General features: G+C 52.0%; 1 protein-coding gene across 1 annotated transcript in view; it reads right to left on the reverse strand.

The window, feature by feature from the left end:
- LOC135188360 (fer-1-like protein 4) overlaps positions 1 to 15,189 on the reverse strand; it is a 44,234-nt gene extending 29,045 nt beyond the window's left edge. The window contains exons 1-18 of the mRNA XM_064167754.1: positions 15,111 to 15,189; positions 14,958 to 15,013; positions 14,133 to 14,221; positions 11,989 to 12,088; positions 9,961 to 10,052; positions 9,298 to 9,339; positions 9,020 to 9,187; positions 8,687 to 8,747; positions 7,402 to 7,533; positions 7,143 to 7,205; positions 6,130 to 6,214; positions 5,719 to 5,878; positions 5,337 to 5,520; positions 4,399 to 4,585; positions 3,283 to 3,647; positions 2,579 to 2,687; positions 1,690 to 1,888; positions 899 to 1,019 (exon numbers count right to left, since the gene is read on the reverse strand). Of these exons, the coding sequence (XP_064023824.1) occupies positions 899 to 1,019; positions 1,690 to 1,888; positions 2,579 to 2,687; positions 3,283 to 3,647; positions 4,399 to 4,585; positions 5,337 to 5,520; positions 5,719 to 5,878; positions 6,130 to 6,214; positions 7,143 to 7,205; positions 7,402 to 7,533; positions 8,687 to 8,747; positions 9,020 to 9,187; positions 9,298 to 9,339; positions 9,961 to 10,052; positions 11,989 to 12,088; positions 14,133 to 14,221; positions 14,958 to 15,013; positions 15,111 to 15,189 (2,292 nt within the window). The remainder of the gene's footprint in view (positions 1 to 898; positions 1,020 to 1,689; positions 1,889 to 2,578; positions 2,688 to 3,282; positions 3,648 to 4,398; positions 4,586 to 5,336; positions 5,521 to 5,718; positions 5,879 to 6,129; positions 6,215 to 7,142; positions 7,206 to 7,401; positions 7,534 to 8,686; positions 8,748 to 9,019; positions 9,188 to 9,297; positions 9,340 to 9,960; positions 10,053 to 11,988; positions 12,089 to 14,132; positions 14,222 to 14,957; positions 15,014 to 15,110) is intronic.
- Between the last annotated feature and the right edge of the window lie 389 nt (positions 15,190 to 15,578).

The raw sequence follows: 15,578 nt of genomic DNA on the forward strand, positions 1-15,578 counted from the left end.
CTAAAACTTCACAGAGAGAGATAAGGTTGAGTCTCGAAAGCAGGATGGATTCTCACAGGCTGGGGCCTCCGGTGAAACTGGCAGAAGATCAGCAGGAGACAACAAGAAGAAATAAGAGATCTTGACTGTTGTGTTGTGGGAAGGGCAGCAGATGACAGCAAAAAACAAGAAATGAAAGAACTTTATCTATCTAAATAAGTTTCTAGAATTCTAATGCACATTATCAGGCCCTGGATAAGAAGTGCAGTGTACACCGCTTCCGGAATGATCCAGAGCGTGAATTAAAAAAAGTTACCCTTGATGGCCATACAAATGAGTTATTAAATTATTAATTCCACCTCTCAGGAAAAACAACGCTCAAGGAGCTTGAACCTAGCTGCAGGGTCAGAGTGAAAGATTGCAAGGATGTGATTGCCACAAATGGTTTGTGTCCTTCTGCAGAGAAGGGGATCCTGAGACTGTTAAACGTTGTGTTTCAATAAGCAGCCACTGAAACACTCCAGCAAGCTCTGCTTTCAAATGTCAAAGTCCAAGAAGAAAAGGCAAGGCTCTGGGAAGACATGAACTGCATCCTGCTGATGGCAGCCTGAGACCAAGAGTCTGCTTGCATCAGCGTCTGCCCAGTGCACATGCAACTCAGGCCTGTCAGCAGAGGAGCTTTCTGCCATAGCTGTGGCTCATTCACAGCTGCAGGAGACACAGCCAGGCTGTGGCACAGCACAGGCAATGGCTCTGCACTCAGTCCCCTGACACTTGTGTCTTAAAATCAGGTGGGCCTGAGCCTGAGAAACACAGATGCACATGGAGGGTGATGGTGATTAAGGCAATCATCTCACAGAGCAACTACAAGTGAAGCACACCAGGAAGGACCGCGCCGCAGGCACCCTCCACACACTACCAGGCGCTCTGCCAGCTTGACAATCCAGTTGGAAATACAGAGCCTCCAGGTGTGATCCTCCCAGTAGCTCCACACGTACACACAGGGCTTCTCATGCGTCATGGGCAGGTAGCTGTATGACCTAAGGACAGTGGGCACAGGAGGTTATGGCTGCTGCTCACAGAGCATATGTCATGGCACAGCTCAGCACATGCCCACCCAGCACAGCAAGCAGCATCTGGGCTCTGTCCTCCTTGCAGAGAACAGGTTGGTTTGGGTCCTGCACCATCAACATGGATGCAAGCTGCTGGATCTGCCCCTTGCCATCCCACGCGAGTGCAGAGGGGTTTTAGCAGAGGAGCAGCACATATCCAGATGAATGCAGCTGATTGGAGCCTGAGATGCTGCCAAAATTCCTTGTTACTATGGTACTGAGTAGCAGCAGGCACAGAGCTCACAATGCAGATACCAAGCCGTTGCCAGGCTTGTGGGACAAGCCAGGCAGCCTGCCCAGAGAAAATGCTCCAGACGAACTTGCATACATATCTCACCCAGCCTGCATAGGACAGCAGGTGTTAGAGCAGGCCTCTTCTTCTTACTCCTCCCTGCAATCAAGCCTTTAGGATGCTTCTTGTTAACCAGAAAAGGGACTGCAGTTATTGATGGGTCAGAGTTTCCCTTGTAAGGAGTTGCAAAGAGGAGGAACACTTGCACAGCACTTGCTTTGCTGAGCAGATCCCTGGTAACATCTGGAATAAGCAGCCTGGGAAGCTAAGGCAGGACCAGAGCAGGTGGGAAGGAAGAAGATTCACCTGTCATACTCCATGGGCTCTGGTTTCTGGCTCTTTGTCACTGACTTGTTCAGTGCTGTTGAAGCTGAGACCAGGACTTCAACATCAAGTTCACCATCTGAACTAGAGTCCAGCAAAGGCTGCTTTTCTTCTTTCACTTCTCCCTTTTCCACTGTTCTCCCTACTTTGGTCACAATCTCTTCAGCTTTGCCATAGTTTCCTTGAAATGAAGCATTAAACAGCAAGTCTGTGGGGTCACTGCTAAACATGTTTGCTACCCTGCAAAATCAGAGTGCAATCATCCTGCCAAAAGAAATGTGTGGAACTGCTCTTGGAACTAGTTCAGTAGCCTTCAACCATCACCACACCACATGGACAAGCAGGAGCTTGGGAGGGAGCTGCGCAACTGCAACTCCTTGTGTACACCTTCACATTCCACCAGCTCCAAGTGCTGGTGTACATCAAGCATTTCCACCCACTCAGCTCAGCAGGGTAGGTCTTGGACCTGCTTTCCTACAATTGTTTCCTCACCACCTGCCCCTCAGCACCACATGGCAAGCTCAGCAATTCCCAGCTTCCCCTCCTTTGTTTCTCTTCCCTGCTCCCAAACACTTCTACCTCTTCTCACCTCCACTTCCCAGGAGTACTTCAACCACTTTCTTACTCAGACAGGCAGTTCATACAAATACTTCAAATCTCCAACCCCATAGGAAGCATCCAGACTTTTCAGACAACCAAAGCCCTGTGTGCACTCCCTGGCCTTATCCCCCAGCCTTACTGAGTTCCTGTTTTGGAGGTACAAGCTGCACAAGGGCTGGCACCTTAGGACTGCAGTGCTGACTTGGGCTGTTGGAGGCAGATTTGCACTGTTCCCATAGCTTCTGGGCACGGAGTCCTACAAAATACCCACCTATAGAGACTTCAAAGCTGAGAGGCTTGGAACTGAGAGAAGAGTCCATCATAGTAGCTTCAAAGAAGGCAGCAAAGAGTAGAAATTCCTCCTTCCTCCCCAGTGCATTCTAAGCCAGAAGACAGCAATCAGCCTTGTGTGACAAAAGCATTGCCTCACCAGACAGCCAGAGAGCATCAGGGCATGGCCACCAGTCTGACAGCACTGCTGCAGGACATCAGACACAGGACAAGTTCTCCTGGAGATCCTGGGAGGTTAGTGCAGGGCCTGTGTCTTGGGTTGAATTCTGTGTGAAGCCACTAAGCAGGTTTGCAGGCTGAGGAGCTGCTACTGGACCAACACAGCTGCATCCTGCCTGCATCCCAGGCCCAGCAGAGATCCACAGCCTGCTAACAGCTCCCTGACTTCAGGGGAGGAAAAGCAGCTGCTCAAAGGCAGAATAACAGCCATCAGAAAGTGCTGCCCATGCCAGGAAGGCATCTCCTGTGGGCATGCTCCAGCCTTGCTCTGGGAGGCATTTTGGGGGCTGTGAGTGTGCCTTGGCTCTTGCAGTGGCTGCAGGAGCCCTGGCTGGCCCAGCAGTGGGCACACTGGGTTTGCTCCAGGCTGTGACACCAGTGGATGATCTCCTTGCTCCTTCCCTATAAGGCCCATGCATGCCATAGGCTGGTGTTGCTCAGCCCTGCCGGCACAGCAGGACTCACCTCAGGGAGAGGATGAATCTCTTCGACTTCCACAGTGACCTCCTCAGGCTGCTCAGCCTCCTGACAACCCCCAGTCTCCTCTTCTGCATGAAGCTGTCTCAGTGACTTGGCTTTCTCCTTGGATTTCTTACTTTTCTTCTTCAGCTTCAGTTTGCTTAGGGCACGTTTTGTCTTATCCCCAAGCTTCCTCTCAGCTATGCTGGGGCTGCTGAAGATCTCCACTGTGATGGCCATGAGGATGCGCCCACGATAGAAGATGCCCTCACCCATGCCCTCATTGAGGGCCTTGTGGACATCCTGCAGAGCTGAGTTCTGAGGGGAGCCATAAAGGTTCACCCAAGCCGGACCAAACACGGGGTTAAAGCCTGCAGCGACAGGGACAGGGTCTAAGTGCACCACAAGCTGCTGCTGAAGAGAGACCTCCCCCAAGAAAACAGCCACATGGCACTGCAGCCACTCCTGCTGCCCACCTCCAGCAGATTATCATGGCCAAGCATGGCATGGGACTGCCCAGGACACCCTGCCCTGAGGGCAGCCATGCCAAGTGTATAGGGTTAACGCTCCAGGGGGAGTAACCCTGAACCTGACCCTAGGGGTCTTGACCCCTCCCCAGGGGTGGGTCTGGTCTGAATACCACCAGGTGATGCTTAGCCCACTCCCCCCCTTCCTGTCCTATAAAAGCAGGAGGGCTTCTGGTTCCTCTCTCTCTCTCTGTCTGCATCTCCCTGCATCTCCCTGTATCTCCCTGCATCGATCATACCACCATAGCCAGCTGTTTTACCACGTGGCCATCACTCACAAGGCAGCCAAAGCCACCATCACAAACTCAGGTTGTATTTATACCTTTTGTATTTTTGCTATTTTTCTTTCCCTATCCTTTGTAAATTTCCCTACCTCAGACACCTTTCTAAGTTATTGTTAAACTTTTCCTTTTAACTTCCAAATTGAGATTGATTTATTTGGGTGTGCTTATCTCTCTCTATATATATATCTAATCCCTTTCTTTGGGAAAAGGAGGGGGAAAGGGGGAGGGCACCCTACAAATTGTTATTGGTTCTATCAAATTTATTAGAGTCTCTGGGAATTTAAATTAGAACCCTAGACACCAAGCCTCACCATTCCTGCCAGCGTCTGAGATCTGCTGCAGGTCGATGGAGTGTGTAGCGATGGCCACATCACCAATGTTGGCATCATCCAGCACCTGCACTTTTATCCTTCTGGCCAGAGGTGGAAACATCTCAATGAAACTGATCTGCTCGTTCCACTCAGGTTCAGTGGTGCTGATCTCCACTGACGTTTCCCCCTGGGAAGGAGAAGTTGAGAAAGCCACTCGGCCCCAGCCAGAGGAAGGGATGCCTCAGAGCCTCTCTGGCAGTGGCAGCTCCTACTGCCCTGCCTTCAGACAGTGACAGGAAAGTTCTGGAGGTGGCAGTGTCCCTGCTCCTGTCCTTGTCTCAGTAACTACTCCGTGTTTCATGAAGAGAAGGGCTGTCCCAAGGCCCTGGCGGTGCCCTGGGTGCAAGTGGGCAGCATCATTAGACCCAGAAGTATCACAAATTCACTCCCAGGCCCATCAGGCCACCTAGAGACTGATTCCTATCTTAATGGATATCACAGCACCAGAAACCCCAGCCCTAGGTGCAAGAACAGGGCCATTAGCTCAGAAAACTCTCCCAAGGGTGTCAGGCTGAGTCCAGCTTGCCACAGAGAACTTTTACTCCAGGATTTTTAACCCTGTCCCTATGTTTAGGGATCTGAACTCTCTGCCTGCACAGACAGTAGCTCAGTCAAGGGCTGTGCTCAGGGCTGGGGCTGTCTCCCATGCTGAGACAGAAGGTCCATAAAAGCTTTTTCATCCAGGCACTATTCATCCATAGCCACATGGCCTAGGCCATTGCCAAAGACAGCAAGGCTTCGTCTCTCCCAGCCTGTCTCTGATGGGATTGCAGGGTCCTGTGGAGGGTCCTAGAAGCATCAGCCCAGCACATGCTGCCACACACCCAAGCAAGGATCAGCCTGGCCCTACATAGACACACCCCCCCAGCAGATCTCACCTGCTGCCCACAGAATGAGATCTGCACGTATGGGTCAATAAAGACTTTTTTCTCCCCTATGATCTTGGAGAAACCACCCATGATGCCCGCGCTCATGCTGGGCAGGCCTTCAGCACGATACAACTTGATGCAGACCCTGGCCCAGGGTCTCTCTGCAGGGACTCTCTTAGGCAGCAGCAAGTTCCTGAAAAACAAATTAATGTTTTTGCTCTCTCCTGGAGTCCAGGAATGCTCTGACCAGCAGGAGGTTTGGATCCCATTCCACCACCAGTCCTTCCCTAGGCCTTTGCCCATCAGAAGAGGTTAAAACAGAGCAAAAGCGTAATGTAAAGAGAGTTATAACTGTTTTCCCCAGGGTCATCCAAAATCACACTGCACTTACCTTTCAATGTCCTCATCCCTGCTGCTGGAGGAGGTGGGAAGGGAGCCCACAGCATCCCCACGTGCGGTGACGGAGATGTTGCACTTCACAAAGCCCTTCACACCTGCCCTGGTGTCTGTGGGGTCACTGATAACAGCCCACTTCTGGAAAAACCTGTGATCTGAGAGCCAAGGGAGGGAGATCCCTGTGGACGGCTCAGATTACTTTTCACATCCCATCTACATCTGCACAAAGATTTCCCCAACCTTGTCTCAGAAGCTGCAGTAGGTGTTACAGCCATGAGAAGCAAGTGCAGGTTCTCACGTGAATTAGGGTGTTTTAAAGACAGAGCCCTCACCAGATGCAGTAGAGCACAAGGCATCAGCTGCAGACGAAGGCAGGGTCAGGGAGCTGGGGTGCAGGGGCTCATACCTGGCTGGCTGTATACTGTCCCAACATCCATCTTGAACCTTCCTATGCACGTTCCCAGGAATGGGATCTTCTTTGAGTGAAAAACCTGCAGATAACACAAATCCACCTGAGCGCCAGGTGGGCAGCCTGGTGATACATCCAGGCACTGCTGAGGAGGACAGGACTGCTAAGAAATGTTCATTCCAAGACACAGCTCAGGCAGTGGCTGCAAGCTCCACATGCACATTGCCCAACCCGAGTTAGCCCTGGGACAAAGCCATTCCCACTCAATTGCCTACAAAGGCCAGCAGCCCACAGGCCCCAGTCAAACCTCGGCCAAGGCAAATTCACACACAACTAATTCAGCCACTTCTGCCAGCCCCAGATAAGCCAAAACCCTATGATGGACCAAGGATGCAGACCTGCTTTCTAACATGGAGTCCCACACCCACATCCCCATGGGTCAGGGCAGAGCCACGGCCCAACCAGGCTAGTGTCTCTCCCAACCCCAAGCCTTGTTATTTGCTGAACCCACACCAGCAGAAGAGATGTGCAGCATTTCACAAGGATAGCTCCAGAGATTCTATGACAATGGAGATGCTGGCTCGGCATAGCTGTCTTCAGGAAAGCCTCCTGTCTTGGAGAAGCACCTGCGCTTTTCTACAAGCACAAATCTCTGTAGACCTCCCTCCACATCAGTCATTTGCCTCCACAACCTGCAGGATGAGGCTCAAGGGGAAGGGACAGCAGAGAATTGTTCCCCGAAAGGGCAAGGCAGCAAGGCAATTGCCATGAAACAGCCATGGAGGCCCCACTTCAGTCACTGCATGCAGAGAAAACATGACACAGAGGAGGTGGAAAGGGAGCATTGGCAAGTCTTTGCCCCTTTGGTCACTCTGCAGGGCAGATGCCTCTGGCTGGAAAACTTGGCTAGTAGTGGCAGCTTTTCTCTGCCCATCATTCCCAGCATCTGCATGTGGAAGCATTGGCTTGTAACAGTTACCAACCAAGGATAGAAAAGAGAGCATATTTACCAAGATCTCTATGAGTCTGTGGAATAAAATGTCTCTTGGCTCATGGAATTCAAACAGAAAGTACTGAAAAAGAAGAGCAAGAGAAGCTGAGCCCCAGGCTCCCACCACGGCCCTAGCAGTGCCTCTGCCCAAGAGCCGCTGCATCTCAAGCACCCTCTTGGGCAAGGATGGGATACCAGAAGGGCAAGGATGGGATACCAGAAGGGCAAGGATGGGATACCAGAAGGGCAAGGACCAAGCCTCAGTCCCTGCTGCTTACTTCATTGTAGAAGGGGCAGTTGGTTGACTTGTGTGTTGCTGTATGCCTCTTCTCTTCTCCAACTTTGACCACCACAAAGGGGTTAATGTTCACCCCCACCAGCTTCTGTGCTTCAATGATGTTAATTCCAACCTCAGAAAAGGCACAAGAAAACCTTCAGGTCAGCACCCTCTTAGTTTCCAGCTCCATCTTGAGCTTGTTTCAGCAACATCAGAATGCAAATTGCCTCTTGACACAAGGGTGGATATTTGGGGCAGGCAAGAGCATGGCTACTGAAATCTGCTATGGCCAAGACAAACCAAAATGGTATTTGAAGTATTTGTTTCTTTCAAAGAAGCAAGGAGATGAAGTGTTAAGTCCCCAGCCACCTGGACAGGAGCAGCCTCCCCAGCAGCACTGTCCCCACTCAGTTCCTGATCCCAAAGGAATGTAAGCCCACTACTCCCCCATGGTGGGATCCATATCGTGTGCCAGTACTTCACTTTGAATCCTGCTGAGATGGACTGGAATGGAGCAGTCTCATTTGCTGCAATTGCTATAAGATCTGGGAGGAATGGTCTCAATTTGCTCTCAGTACATGTAACTAGAGAGTTGTTAAGGTGAAGCATAGCCTGAATGAAAGATGGTAGGAAATTCCACCCCCCACAACATTTCTTGCTTGGTCAGTAGGACTCTGTCCTGAAAAGCAGAAACCTCAAACATGAGTCAGTGCTTACTTAGAAGCAGGGAGGGATTTTAATCCATAGCCAGGCTGGGAGACCTGCCCTGAAATCTGCTTCCAAACTTCAGAGTGGTTTCAATAAACCTGATATCAGAGCACCAGCCAAAGCCACAGCTTCATACCAGCCTCTCAGCATCCCCAAGAAAGCCCCCATAGCAGACCCCACCCCCAGCCACATTTCACTGATGTCCGTGGGGACTCAGGCAAGGCCATGGGGAGGACAGCAGATACAGACACCAGCCCTGCCTGAGTGGTCTCCAGAGCTCTGCTCAGGCAGTGTTTTGCAGTGGCACACAACGGTCAGGCTGGTTCCCTTCTCCTGTACGTCTGTAGCTAACAACGCAGCCCAGAAGGAAATTCTGCTCTAAGCTGGCTGATGTTGGAACTGCCACTCAGATGGCAACCTCACACCTTGTCTAGGGAAGCCACACCAAACAGGAAGGTTATCTTCACCTTCTAGAACCTAGGCTAGAGACTTTGCCAGGGTATGTGGCAACTGAAGAAGGTCAGGCACACAACAAGGCAGTGAGGGACTGGCTGCAGAGCCAGACATAGCTGCAGTACCTGGAAGTTCTGCGGGGTTGGGGTGGCAAAGAGGTCCCCTGTGGAGCAGTGTCTGGAGCGGCTGCACAGAAGAACAACCCAGGTGAGCAGGTCCCTTCATCCACATGGACTTCAGCAAGCACACACCAAGGCAAGCAACAGAAACCCTGACAAATAATGGCCCCTCGGCCTGGGAACGAGGAAGTCCCTGACATTGCCTGCCTGGGGCCACAGTGTCAGCAGTTTCTGACGTTGTGCAGAGGCAGAATGCCAGGACGGGTAGGATTCCCCCACAGATAGGACTTTCCACCCCAGGGCCTGGGTATGGCTGAGAGAAGAGCACATCATAGATACCTCTTCACAGGGCTGAAGATAATGCCTGAAACCTCCATCTCAGACACATCGTAGAAATCTTCTTCCCCTTCTTCCTCTTCTTCATCAGTCTCTAGACCTTTTGCCAGCTTTCTGCCCAGTGCAGCAGCCCTCCTGTCCAGTTCGCTCACTCTTGGCCCCTCAGTTGCCCTGCAAACCTCCCACCATATCAGGCACAGGCACTGTCAGCCCTGACAAGCAAGCAGTGCACTCCTCTCTCTCCAGGAGAGTGAGATCACACTCTCCAGTAGACTACTCACTCCGGCTCCTCAAAGCCTGGGTTGCAGATGACCAATTCTGAGCTGTAACAAAAAAAAAGGTGTTTTGCTGGGAAATCATTGTGGCTGTTCCTGGTGCATTCAAGTAGTAATGCCACAGTGCCTGCTCTGCCTGGCTCTTTCCAGGGACATGAAACTCTTCCTAAGCAAAGTTTTTCCACCACCCACCCCATGTACCTGCAGCTTTGCCTCTGGAACTGCAGAAATGACACTCCTCAGACCTTGCTGCTGCCTGTCATCCTGTCCACCCAGACACTCCCATATCCCCTAGCTTTGGGCACTACCTGTGTGCAGGGTACCAAGGCTTGCTACATTCCAAAGCCACATTCTCTGCAACTTGGAAATCATGAAGTTGTGTTTCCAACAGTCACAAAGTCTACAGATATGCTCTGGAGTCCAAAAGGTCTCCCAGAATGCAGTGAGTTGTTGCAGTCACAGTCTCTTTGTGAAGAAAAGCTATTTTCATTCCAAGAGCCTGGATCACTTATCGCTGCTGTTGAGCAGAGATTGCTGCTGTTGCAAAGAGATACATCAGCCTCGCCAGAGCTGGAGAGTAAATGAGGCTGGGCACCATCCCAAAGGTTGCTACTGGAAGGGCTACTGCACAAGCTGCCTGGAAAGTTGCTCCTCTCAGGACTGCAGTACCTGTCCCTCATCTGATAGACAAAGTCCTCTTCAACCCAGGTCCCAGCTGAGCCATCAGGAGGTTGGTAGCGCAAATCCAACTCAATGTAGATCTACAAACAGAAAATGAAGCTGCCTGAAAGCCACAAATCAATGGCAGAAATGTCAGAGAAAGAAGAAAAGAAGCTTGCAAGGAAGAAAGGGAGATGCTGCTGGAAAGACAGGGAAGGAAGAGGGTCACAGATCCTCAAGAAGCCTATTTATACTGGACTTGCCTTCTCTAGCTCCACAAACAAGCCAGAGTTAACCAAACTTCCTCCACCCTACATATTCCCAAACAAGATTCACTGAGTAAAAGCTGGCCCAAAGTTCCAAATATGAAATATACCACAGAGAGGCACCTGAGAGCCATCTCAAGGCACTTTCAACAGGCAAAGTAGGGGGAGTCTTGCAGCAGAATAAACCAACACGCACAGGTTTGGAGTGATCTCTCTGTGGGAAGCCTGAGACAGCTGGCAGATCATCCACAGACATGGGGCATGGGACAGCTTGAAGTGCCACAGAAGCCATAGAAGCACACCCAGAGTCTGCATTAGAAGAGATGCTGACCTAGCATTAGGAATGAAGGACAGCCAGAGAAGTGTGGGACACACAAACTGCAAGACCAGCACAAGACTACTAACACTTGGGCTGCAGGTAACCAACCTGACCTCAAACTAGCACAAACAGACAAGAATTTCCAAGCAGAGACCAAAAATCTCAGCCACAGAGAAGGTCACTCCTCAGTAGACTGAAGGGGATGTAGAACCTAGGTTTGCAGCTCAGTTCCTGGAAAAACACACACTTCTGAACGGAGAAATACGAGCCCAAGAAAACAGTGGTATAGTGGCCAGCAAAGGCTGGATAGATGCAGAAGCCTGGGATAAAGCTGGGTGACTACTGCCAGGAGAAAACAGGGTGCAATTAATTCTAGCACCAGAGAAGAACAAGGCCTGCAATAGCAGAAAGAGCTTTGTTCCCACTTTGTTAAAGGAGCAGCAACTGAAACAGCCTCTCTTCCCAAATCAGCCAAGGGTGTCAGGCTGCTCTGGGATGGATGTCTATCCAGTCTTGTCTGCCCCTATTTCTGTCCCCACAACTAAAATCTGACCTGGCAAAACCAACTATGGATGTTTTTTGGTTGGATCAGTTCATTGGTATGAGTGTGGTGTTAGCATAAGGGGAGAGGCAGCCAGGGACTAAGGGTTGGGCTGCAGAGCAGATCCAATCTTACAGCAATTTGCTTGGCTCGCTCGAACCAGTGCCAGTGTGGCATGCAGCTGAAGGGCCAGCCTAGACCCTGCCCCTTTGCTAGCGTGAACATCTATGCAGTGAACTGCATCAGGCTAAAACTCTTCCTGGAAATGCTCAGATTCTACCTGGCCCTGCTCCCTGGTCCAGCCAGCTCAGCACCATGGGAAAGCTGTGCCTGTGCCACTTGAGCTTGTGGTCTGGTGGCCACAGAGCTGCATCTCATGTGCCACTAAAAGCGGTGAGTCAGGCTGCCCATGGGAAGGGCAAACAGGGGTGCAGCACATTGCAGAGCTGCCTTCTCCACCTCTCCCCCTCCCAGCCCTGCCTGTGGTTCTGGCACTGAGCCCTTGTTATCCAGCACTCGCTCAACCATGCCTGCACACCCAGGAAACAGCTCGTTTTCCATGGGTGCAAAAGGCCCAGTCAGCCCTGGTGCCAGGATGGCAGTGGAGCAGGAAGCAGATTAAATACCACCTCCTACATCCATCACACAGACCTAAGGAGGTTTTATTAAGCTTCCTTGTGCTCACTCAGGCCCTTGTCAGGCTTCTATGGCCCCCAGCCCATCCCATTTCCTACTGCATGCTCTGAAAACCATTTGACAGGTGTGAAGTGGCTGCACCAATACTGCAATGCAGGCTCAAACCGACACCTCCCACTCCCCTTCAGCCCCAAACCCATACGGGAAGCAGCACACAAGGTTTCCCACAAAGTCTTCCTGATTGTTGGTGGCCAGGTGGCCCACAGAGGACTTACACCAGTGACTCTGTGGTTCTTGTCAACGAGAGCCTCTCGAAGGATCAGCCTCCCAGACGTCATCAGATGCTGAAGGCTGAGAACAAGGGTACCAAGAAGCCTGGAACAAAACCGGAGACTGCAGCAGTACTGTAAGTAACATCAATACCCACACTTACAGGAAGAGACCACTAGGATCTCCCCTCTCCTGTTTACAGTCCCCCAGGGCAGTGGCAAAGGCAGGGAAATGCTGCAGCACTTCCTGCAGGGAGTCTGGCAGTCAAAATACCCCAGACCCACCGACCTTGCAGCTGCTGGTGTCTCCACCACAGTCATGCCCACACATCTGCTTGCAACTGAGCTGCCATCCATAGTTAAAGGCTTGTGCAGACTCAGTCCCACGGAGTGTGAGTGAGCTCTTCCCTTCAGCAGAGACAGTCTATGTTTGGGCGCCCAGCAGAGCTGAGGTTGCTCTTGCCAGGCAAAAGTGGGAAGCAAAGACACCACGCAAGGAAATAAATAGTACATAAATCCATGGCCACAGGAATAGCTGCAGTAACTTAGCTCAGACTTTACTTACTCCAAAGAGAGTAAGTGTGGAAGGGTGATCTGGTTCCCTGCAAGTGGAAGGAATGTATGTGGGACCACATTCAGTTGCTCCTTGTGTTACTGCTCTCTGGAGGCCCTTTGTATGTTGGCCTCCATCTTCCCATGCCAGCTTTGCCAGCAACCAAGCTAAGCTTTACATGAAACAGAGCTTCCTACTGACAGCTGAAAAACACCACTGGAGTATTTCATTGTCTGCCAAGAATCAAGACAGTAGAGTCATTCCCCTGTTACCACCATTTCAGCTCTGAGCTGTTAATCTTGTATTCCTTCCACCTCCTCCTTCTGTGAGGCACAGAGCCTGCCTAGCCTCCTACCCACAAGCAAGGGGTCCCTTCATTCACACCTCTCAGCTCTGTTTCTTTGAGTTTGTTACTGCTACCACAGAAAAGCTGCACATGTGGAATTCCAGAGACCAAGACTTCTACTCAATTTTTGTCATATCCGTGCACGGAATAAATGCTTTAAAATTGTAATGGCTGCCATCTGCTATTCCTCTGCTCCCCAGCAGCAGAGATGTGTAGATTGATGCTGTCAGCGCCACTCCAGTCATTTCACATTGGACTTCTTTGCTCAGAGCCACCAGGCCCTGTTGATTTCTTGTTTATCTATTTGGTCTTTTAGCAGCTTCTACTGATATCCCAGTCCGAGACAATTCTTCTGATCCAGCTCCCATAAGGAAAGCACCCAGCAGTGATACAAAGTTCAGCAGCATTTTCTAGCCTGGCTTTAAGTGTCTCACATGCACTGTACTCATCTGTTTCCTCCACATCCTCTCTGGCAGGCTTGTGAAAGCTTTAAGAGAGGTTTCTTTTCTCACCTGTCTCTAGTAAGTTGTTCCTGTTGGTTTTGTTTCCTTCAGTTCTTACATTTTGCTTATCAGAGCTGGCACCTCTCCCTGCATCCTCATGTTTCACTTGTCCTGGAAGGCCATGCCTCTGCACCCTTGCTTGTTGTAGTCTGTCACCTCTACTCTTGGTTTTCCCTGAAATGTTCTAGCACTGCTGGAAGAGCTACTGAGGTCACAGTATTGTGTCTGTGCCCCTGAAAGTATCTAAAGTTCTGGCTAACCCTTTAAATTTCAGTTACTGGAGTTTTTTAAAGGTTAAGCCATAATGGCATAGGCTCAGGCCTTTTCCCCACTGACAGGCATGCTGAATTTGAGGGCAGCACAGCCACGGTCACCATGTGGATCTACAGAGAGAGAGCAGGTCCCAACTCTGCTGCAAGCCCTGCCCTTGTAGCTGTTTCTCAGCGTCCTAATTTACCCTTGTCTCACCCAGGGTTCTGATATGGGTTGTTAGGCATTCTCTGTTACTGCAGGCACAACTAAATCATACCCTTTATTTAGATGTGTAGACATATGCACGTGTGTGTTATCTATATGTGAAGGCTGCCAGCTGGACGCATTAACATACAGCATGCCCGGCTCTATCCCTCTTCCATAACTTGTATCCTGCTCACCTTCCTTCCACCAAATTTCCAGTAAGTATTTTCTACTCCCAGTAGGAAGTCTAAAGCCCAGCATAGCTCTTCACTCCAATAACAAAAGAACCTACCTGTTACTGAAAACTTTGCTGCAGTTGTAAACCTTAATGGACAGCATTTCCCCCACGGCAGGCTTCCCATAGTGAGGCCAGCGAAAGAGCTATAAACAGAGCAGGAACAGTGACACTCCATTCCCAGACACATTTTGTTTGGTGGCCTCCTCTGCAAGGCAACGGAATCAAAGACCATGGCACAGAGCTGCTGCACCGAGAAGCTACTTTCCTGCTTTCCCGGTAGCTAGGGTAGAGTCTGCAGATGAGAACAGAGAGAGGATGGGGAGTGAAAGCCTCTCCAGCAGCACAGAGCCATAGGTCTACTGCTGCAAAAATCAGAGCGTCATCACCCTGGGAAAAGGTGAACGTTTGTGCCCTGACCTGGCAAGCTGTGGAGCAAGACCGTCCTGGAACGGCGCAGAGGTTCGGCAGGAGGTCACCCAGGAACCATCGGACTCGTGCACGTGGCAAAGCTGCTCCCCGAAGCTGCGATTTCCCTGCCCCCCACCCCAGATGCCCTGCTGCCTGGTGGCTGGGAGAGGCCCCTCCTGCCCGACGGCCCTTCTGCTTTCCACGGGCAGCGTAGAGTCAATCGGGTGGGAGAGCAGTGATGGGAGCCCTCATCAGCGTGGCACAGATGGACTGTTGCGGGCATCAGAGACGGGACAGTGATGATGAATGCCAGGAAGAACGCTGCTCGGGCCATCTCTGTCCCTGCTCCCTGGTGGGTACTGCTGCCCCACCAGGCATCGACCGAGACTCTGACGCGGCCCGTCCCCATCCCATCGATGACACCTGCGGAGGAGCCCCTGCGCTGTGCCCGCTGCGCCGCTTTGCTCTCACCTCCCCGAACACAGCCTCCGGGCCGCAGCGAACTTTCTTCGTCTTCTGGGTGAAGCCTTAGGAAGAAGGGAAGCATAAGATGCCAGCGGCCCGCCACGGCCTCGCCGCGGGGCACATAGCCCTCTCCCGCCCACCATCCCGTCCGGCGCCCACCTCGGAAGCTGAGCTGCACCTGCCGCTCACCACAGCCCGGCAGCCCGGACAGCCGCCGCACGCCGACGCTGAGCGCCATGGAGCCGCTGGCAGAATGCGCTGCCCTCCTCCGCCCGGCGTGACTCAGCCCCGGGTCGCCCAGCCGGTCCGGCTGCTCGCTCCCCGCCCCGGCGCCCCGCATCCCCCTCCAAAGGGCAGGAGGGAGTGGGGCCGGCAGCCCCGGCTGTTCCGCCTCCCTCAGCCCTGGGGCACCGAGCTGGCACTGGGCAACCGACCTCAGCCCGCGGGAGCGAGGCGCGGCCGGGCAAAACGGAGCCCCTCGCAGAGGCGTACTCGGGGGACCGCTCCGCAGGTCTGTTCTGTGCCCGGCGGAGATCAGGCCCGATGACGCCGTCCCCTGGCAGTTTGTGGCAGCGCTGGCACTTGGGGCCGCCGGCGATCGGGAACACAGCAATGGGCGCTCCCCGA

Source organism: Pogoniulus pusillus, chromosome 29 (assembly GCF_015220805.1).
Source record: "Pogoniulus pusillus isolate bPogPus1 chromosome 29, bPogPus1.pri, whole genome shotgun sequence".
Lineage (NCBI taxonomy): Eukaryota > Metazoa > Chordata > Aves > Piciformes > Lybiidae > Pogoniulus > Pogoniulus pusillus.